This window comes from Montipora foliosa, chromosome 4 (assembly GCF_036669935.1).
Source record: "Montipora foliosa isolate CH-2021 chromosome 4, ASM3666993v2, whole genome shotgun sequence".
Lineage (NCBI taxonomy): Eukaryota > Metazoa > Cnidaria > Anthozoa > Scleractinia > Acroporidae > Montipora > Montipora foliosa.
The window spans coordinates 7,972,358-7,980,174 of NC_090872.1; the positions used below are offsets into that span (position 1 = coordinate 7,972,358).

At 41.2% G+C, this 7,817-nt stretch overlaps 1 protein-coding gene across 1 annotated transcript in view; it reads right to left on the reverse strand.

Moving 5' to 3' along the window:
* Positions 1–245: 245 nt before the first annotated feature.
* The window catches only part of LOC137998914 (TNF receptor-associated factor 4-like), a 14,991-nt gene continuing 7,419 nt past the window's right edge, over positions 246–7,817 (reverse strand). The window contains exons 5-6 of the mRNA XM_068844753.1: positions 5,915–5,992; positions 246–2,577 (exon numbers count right to left, since the gene is read on the reverse strand). Coding sequence (XP_068700854.1) covers positions 1,819–2,577; positions 5,915–5,992 — 837 coding nt within the window. The 3' untranslated portion in view covers positions 246–1,818. The remainder of the gene's footprint in view (positions 2,578–5,914; positions 5,993–7,817) is intronic.

The following is a 7,817-nucleotide window of genomic DNA, read 5'->3' on the forward strand; positions in this document are numbered from 1 at the left end:
TCTCTCTCTTCCAACATTGTTGGGGCCACCACGCACGCGCATTAGATAAGGTCTCCAAGGAGATAGCAACGTTTTGTTGAAAACAAAATTGCAGCACAATTTTGAAAGTTCCTCAAGTCTTATGGGTCGTATCTTTCCCATAATACACTGCACGTCCTTACATTGTTTGTAAGTTGTTGCATCGGTTTGCATACAACTGCCAACATCTGCCGAACCAACAACTCCCAACAGTGTTGGATTTTAACTTGTTTTTTCAACAATGTTGGGAATTGTTGCAGCAATGTTTGGAAAATACAAAGCAATCTATGGCTTTCTTTTCCAAATTGAAACTTCATTATCTCTGAAAAATGCATGGTTATCCACATTTTTCATTTTGGATACCAAAAATACTTGCTAAGCTCTGCTATCTCCGCATAGTTTTAAACCGCGCAAAAATATCTGTATTAGTAAGCACAACTCTCGCAATGCGCAGAAAGTATGCTCAATAACAATACAATGTAGTAGGCACCGTCCTTAACAGTCGCTAAGTGCAAACCGCAATCACGTGGCAATCCAAGCGCCTGCCACTCTCAACCAGGCCTCTGCTACATGCCGAAAAAAATTGCAATTTATGCTAATAAGGATTATTACAAATTACATTATTCCTGATTATTCGTCATTTATGGTTATTGAACTAGGCGGTGGCTGGGAGTACAATATTTTTCTCTCATAAAACTGAACTGCCGAAATCAGCACCTTTAAATTGCATCTGGGAATACGTAGAACAAGGAAAAGAAGAATTCAATTTAGATCCCTATTTCACGTCCACAAAAACGCCGCAACAAAACACTAGGCTTAGCAAGAAAAAAGGCAACAGCTATGTAGGCCCATCTTTTATGGGATAATATTAAGCCTTACTCTTTGCGAGCCTCCTAAGATTTTATTTTGTCCAACTCCGACTAACTTCAGACGATCTTACTCACTCATGGGACCCCCTTAGGAACGAAATGGCTAAAACGACTACGTTCATGCAAAACGTATGTCCTTCTTTACCCTTTTCCTCTTCGTGTAACACTTCTAAATTTTGCTCTGTCTGATACCGGATGATTTAAGTGTCCATTGGGGAACCCCTTAGAGGCGAAACGGTAAAAAAGACTTTCTCTTCCATATCTACAAAAACCTTTTTTCAAATGTAAATCTTCTTAACGACCTGCCCTCCAGTCTCCCAAAACAATGTTGAAAGACGGCTGGATAATTGCACTTCTTCCGGAACAAAATTGTTTTTTGGCGGGGTTGGGGGAGGGATCAATGTGGTGCTAGTCCAAAAGTTCTAAAATTCTCTCAACAATACCTCGGTGGAATTTGATCGTTTCCGTGAAAGTAGTCCTGAGAGGGAACGTTCGCAGTGACTGACGTTTCGACAACCTGAGCGAAGTCATCTTCAGATTCAACTGACGGTTGGAAATTTAAACGAGTGATGCTATGGTCTGTGCTGTGATTGGTAGCGGGAAAAGTAATGTGATTGGTTGTAAGGAGAGTGAGTGGTGATTGTTGTATTACGATCCGGTTTGTAAGTGAAGGTCGTAGTAGGTTTGTAAGCTGAGAGGAAAAAGCTGTGTGTAGTTAAGGTTTTCTGTTAAGTAATCGTTTGTAAGGCGCAGGTAGAGGTCAACAGTCCTTCTCGGGACTACTTTCACCAGACGATCAAATTCTATCGAGGTAAGTAACTCTTGGGTTCAAACCATTTCTATTTTAGTCTCAACAATATTTGTCCAGGATTGTAGACTTAGCTTGAATGGCCTAAGTTATGAAAGGTCGTTTGTTTGTTTGTTTTGAATTTCAAGCAACACTTTCGAATTTAGCTTGTATGAAGATGGTGTTGTCCAGAATGTAACCCCGTTTCTTTAGTACATCATGTGATACGAAATCAGCAAATCCCCAATCTTCGTTCACTTTTGCACAGGGCCTCGAGTTCCAAGCTCGTTGTTCCTCGTTTCCTGAGAAGGTTCTGAAGATGTTTTCCCTGTCATTCAAATTTTCATGTTGATCGATTAAGGTAAAAGTTACCCGTTTGGCAAAAGGCCATTTCAAAATAGAATCAAAGTCGCCTTTCAATATAATCAAGTAAATCGACAAATGAGTGTTTTTCCCTGTGGAAGCACCATTCGGAAACAAACGCAATCGAACTTTATAACCACATTCAGTGGTATAAAATGGATCACTGTGTATCTTAACTACGTCTCCTTCTTTAGCCCGTTTTAAGACTTCCTGGAAAGCATCAATCTTCCACGTGTATATGAACGGTTTATTTTCAAGAGCATTGATCCTCTCTTCATGTTTCTTCGTGGCCTCCTTGAACTGCTCTTTAGTATTTCGCAGCTCTTCTTCTGTGTTCTTCAACTTTGCACAGGTCAAGTCAAGGTGGTCTTTAGTATTCCGTAACTCTTCTTCTGTGTTCTCCAACTTTGCACAGGCCAAGGCAAGGTGGTCTTTAGTGTTTCGCAACTCTTCTTCTGTGTTCTTCAACTTTGTACAGACCAAGTCAATATGCATTCGGGTTTCAGAGTTAAGATGAGATTCAATCTCAGGTGGCAGAACCTGCAGCAACAATATATCTTCTCATTAAATGTAATGAAAGGAAACGTGTGCGCGTTCTATTGTGATAAAATGCGTTGATTTCTAATCCAACTAAAGTAAATCCTCTATTAAGCCCCCGCTTCTCAGAGGAAGAAAATTTTAAACCTTAATTTATTAAGCCCCTGTCTTTTAAGCCCCGACTGCCCTCCTCACTTATTCTTCATAACCAAATTAATTACTGACAGCAGGGCTCGACACTAACAGTAGCCAACTAGCCACAGGCTAGTGAAATTTCAGTTTTGGCTAGTAGATTTTGAGCTTCCAATAGCCATTGGCCTATTAAATATTGTGAAGCAGTGGAGTTCTGGACGAAAAGAAAAATGAAAATTATTTCTCATGGATAAGGCAAAAGGAAAGAATAGAAACTAACAACAGAAACTCTGAGCAGATTTTATGGAATTTACTGCCTTAGAAAATGAAAAGTTGAAAAGAAAAAACTAAGAGGAAACCAACGCGGATTACAGTTTCCCCACGCCACGTTACGAACGATTAATCACGTGTGAAATCATGCGGAACTTCCCGGCTGCTGTTTCCATATGCGCGTAACTCCGTCGCAAACAATCGCAAGCACCTTCCGAGAGCTTGATCACAAACAGTTTGCGTAAATGGAAACACCTTTTACGTTCATCCCCGACCAATCGCCGATGATCGCAAACAAGACGCAAGAGATAGAAAATTTTCTATCGTTACGTCTTGTTGGCGACGAGTAGCACTGCAAAAGCGAGGAAACAACGATATGGAAACACAATCGTAAACTGTTTCTGATTGTTTTCGATCGATCGACGATATTTTTGTGCACGTGATACGTTTTGACGAATTAGAGGCAAGGATACTCCTCAAAACAGTGTGAATTTAACGATATCGTAAAGGAATACCCCGCCAAATATACCTGTAGTAAAGTTCTTGATCACAAAGAGCCAGTTCCGACAGTATAATTTGATACAGGTTATGCTGCAGCCGTTGCTGCTCCTCGAAAATGTATCGGACCCAGAATCGATGACGTCTCTTGACACTTCCTCTCTGCCTTCTTCTTCCCAACATCTCCAACACAAGAGGAAGTTGAACACGACACAAAAACTAATTCTGCTTTTATTTTTGCGCCCTTTTCTTACGATGTCATGAGATCAAGTTGCGTAAAGCAATTACGCATATGGAAAACAGGATCGCAAACACAAACGTAAAAAGTGACAGCGTTTGCGATTGAGCCAACGCAAACTGTTTGCGACGTTGTTACGTGTATATGGAAAGAGGTCACGTACTTGTTTAGAAATTAAATCCAAATTTAATTTATTTCAAATTTAATTTATTTCGAATTTAAAAAAAAGAAAGATAATATGGAGGGACTTATCTCGTTTACTAGGAATGGTGAATCTCACATAAAAAGAGGAAAAACTTGCTCGAGAGCACAGTGGCCGCCGAGTATTAGTTGAATCCGAAAACCATTCAAGAATAAAACGCACGGATTACTGTTAAAAAGAAAATCTTATAAGAGGGCAAGTCTGTCCTTTCGAATTTCCTTTATATAATATCTAATTTAAGACATTATTTTCCTGCATTCCGCTGCTTTTGTGCTTATCGTGTAGAACGGCGCTCTAATAAAAGGAACAACCTTTCCACAGACTTCCAAACGAGCAGTTTAGTTTTATGTACGGTACTTTATTCCGCGTTTTTCATTCTCCAATGGATTTGTGAGTTGCAACGGTTCTGTGAGAATTGTCCTCAAGGCCACAAAACGTTTCCTTCATGAGAAAAATACGGGAAGCCGTACACTCCAGCATTATTTGCGCCACTGTTGCTAGGATGGATATGGAATATGAGAATATTTACTAAAAGCGCGAGTTGTGTTGGCAAATGTGGAATTTCTTTCGTTATGGTTTTTACAAATGAATGAAACTGCGCATGACGAGACTGGCTAGTGCAAATTTAGATTTGGCTAGTGAAATCAGACCTGATACTAGCCACTAGGCTAGTAAGCTAAAAAGTTAGTCTCAAGCCCTGGATAGAATGTATTAATTAATCACGACAGCAACACTCCATGTGGATTGATCCGGTATGGTTTATTCACGTGCTGGAAGTTCAGATTTGGTTCCCGCAAGTGAATCAAAATGTTGCAAATAACTTGCACAACCCGTAAATATCACTCAAATCTCCATATCAGACAGTCATTGCCCTGCTCCAAAGTAGTAAAAAACCGTACCTCTAGTCTGTTTCGTTCTCTCTCTTTTTTTGCTACCGATAATGCATTTCGCTAAATTAAATAAGCCATTAAGCCCCCCACCCACAAACTTGCTTGAAATAAATAAACCCCCCGGGACTCGCAAACCCATGCCGAAATGCGACCGGGGGCCTAAATAGAGGATTTACGGTAGTTATACGTGGGGAGTGTGGGAAGAGTGCCTGTCCATACTGGTATGACTTGATGATTTCCTAGTAATTTTGCACCGTACGTTTCTTCTCCCTCGTTCCGTTTGTCTTTCTCTTCTGTTACCCATTCCAGTCTACTAAGAGCATAATCCAAAACAATGGCCATCCCGGTTAATTTGCTTCCAGCAACGGATGCGAAATTTAATTGTACGCCGACGGTATTGGTATCATGTAGTAATTTTTCACAGCCATTCCGAATCTAAAATGTCCATTAAGTGTCTGATATAAATCAAACGCGCATGAACGAGAGCAGTACTTCAAATATGGCCATTTCGCGTGATTGAGCAACTTAGGAAGGTAAAAAAATGTACGTTCATACCAAAATGAAAACTGCACGTGCAGAGCAAGCAGAAATTTTTTTTTCTCATTAAATGTACAGGTTTGTTTCGTTCTCGTGGCAGTCGCCGTCGTCTTTACGTAAGTCCTCTAATATGTAGCTTTCTTTCACGTTACTTCAGCACCACTTTTGTTCCTCCACCAGCATTCGTACAAAATTGTCACCTCAGTCTCAAGGGAATGTATGCAATCCACCTATAGAAATTTGGATTCTTTTTTTAGTTCCTAATCTTTCCACTTAATCAGGAATAAATAGCCTGCGTACCTGGCGAGATTGTTGGCGCGAGAGGCAAATTAACGTGCGGCCAAGCCGCGCGGAGAATGGGACGGAGCGCTGTCCGTCCTCATTCTCCGCGCGGCTTCGCCGCTCGCTATTTGCCTCTGGTGTCAACAATCCCGCCAGCTACGCAGGCTAACGAATAAATAGCTTTCTCTTTCGGGTGAACTTTCGGGAAGCCATTTTGAATGATTGTGTTTTGCTTTATTTTCATCCCTGTAAACTAGTAAACTTTACTAATATCAGCCTCCCTGAAATCACCTTTTTGGTGCAGCCTATCTCAGCATAGGGGCAGGGAATTGGAGCCAGCAAACAGTGATCGTCAGTGTGCGATAAAATCTGTGGAACGAATTAAAATTCATTATTACACGAGCGTACATTTCATACAAAAGTATCATACCCCAGCTCCCTAAACGCAGCTGATTTAGTTTTCTTTCATAAAAATAAAGGTTATTACATGGCCGTGCGGGATACGAATTTTATCTTCGAGTGCTGACAGTATACTTTCTCTCACTCGTTCGCTGCGCTCCCTCGTGAGAGAAAGTATCAGTACGAGAAGATAGAATTCTTATCCCCAAGCGGCCACGTAATGTTCTGTTTATTACATTGATACTGATGAAATGTCCAGATCAAAAACACTTTGTTTTATTCATTTTCGAAATGGCGATCAAAGTGGTCATCAACCGCTGAAACACGGATGTTAATGTTAGTGTAGTAGAGAAAGTTATATTACAGCACAAGAGTATCTTACAAAGAAGGGGAAGCTCGCTTTTTTTTTTTGGCTAATCGTGTTAGTTACCAAGACGACACCTTTATGCTCACATGTGAAAGACAAAAATAATATGTTCGCTGCGCGCGGTGAAGATATGATTTTTTAGAAAAATAGAAATCCTAATATTTCATCCGTATCTATATAGTAAATAATAATAATAATGAGCTTATTTTAGTGTCAAGTCCTCTAGCGCTGGGGTACCAATTATAATACCAACTTTATCAATTAAATTCAATGAAAGGGAAGGATACCAGAGGTTATCCCTATCGAGGGTATCCGCCCGCAGTCGGATGTAATTGACTGAGAGTCGATTTTGATGAGGAAGGAAAACTGGAGTACCCGAAGGAAAACCCTTGGAGTCAGATTGAGATCGACTGCAACTCGGGGCCGAGGGTTGAACCCGGGTCGCAGAGGTGGAAGGCAAGGTTGATATCCGCTAAGCCGCCCTGGCTCCCCAGTTGAGGACACTCAACACAGAACCAAATCATTTTAACTCAAATAAGATCTAAAATAGGTTTTTGAGGACAGCGGAAAAGTAGAGTACCCGGAGAAAAACCTTTCGGTGCAGAGTAGAGAACCAACAAAGTCAGTCCACATTATATGTACGTCGCCGCGTCCGGGAATCGAACCGGGGCCACACTGGTGAGAGGCTAGTTGCTCCCCATTGAAGTTCGCCGGCTTTCCTAACCAGTCTGGTTTAATGAATTAATGGGGCCTATGAAAATCTCACAACCAGAAAGATTTGCCGCGAAACGGATCACTAGCGCAATGTCATCAAGGGCCAAGAACTATCACGCATTCTTTGTGGCGACTACGACACCTTCTGGTAGGGAGATGGCTAGAACTCATTTTTGGCGTTTTCGAATTGAGCTTCCAATTAACTTAATTTTTAGACTGCTTTGTTTTCACATTGCTGAGTTCAGTGATTGGCTAAAAAATCTCAGACTACATTTTCAACCAAACCAATTAGGTCAATTGGACTTGCTCGCTGGCAGTTTTCCCGCGCTGGGCGCCGGCCGCATGCATTCATTTGATTTACGTTATCACTAGTCCATACTGCTTTATTCGTCTGTTGTGATTGGTGAAAGCGAGAGCTTTGGTTCTGGCTTCTTCACAACATGTACTTAAAGCCCATTTACACTATAGAAAAAAACTGGGTCCGGAATCATTAAAAAACGAGGTATGAACCATATATCTCTGCCGTTCCATGTTTTTGTGAATGGATCCGGACCCGCTTTTTTTGGGTTTCATCTTGCCGAAAAACACTGGGTCCGGACCTCTTTTTGCAGGTCAAGAGCGCTGTAAAAACGAGTCGCCTCTCCAACTCAAATAAAAATCTGATCCGGACTCCGAAAATCCGAAGTGTAGACAGAGTGCCAGGAACGGGGCCTT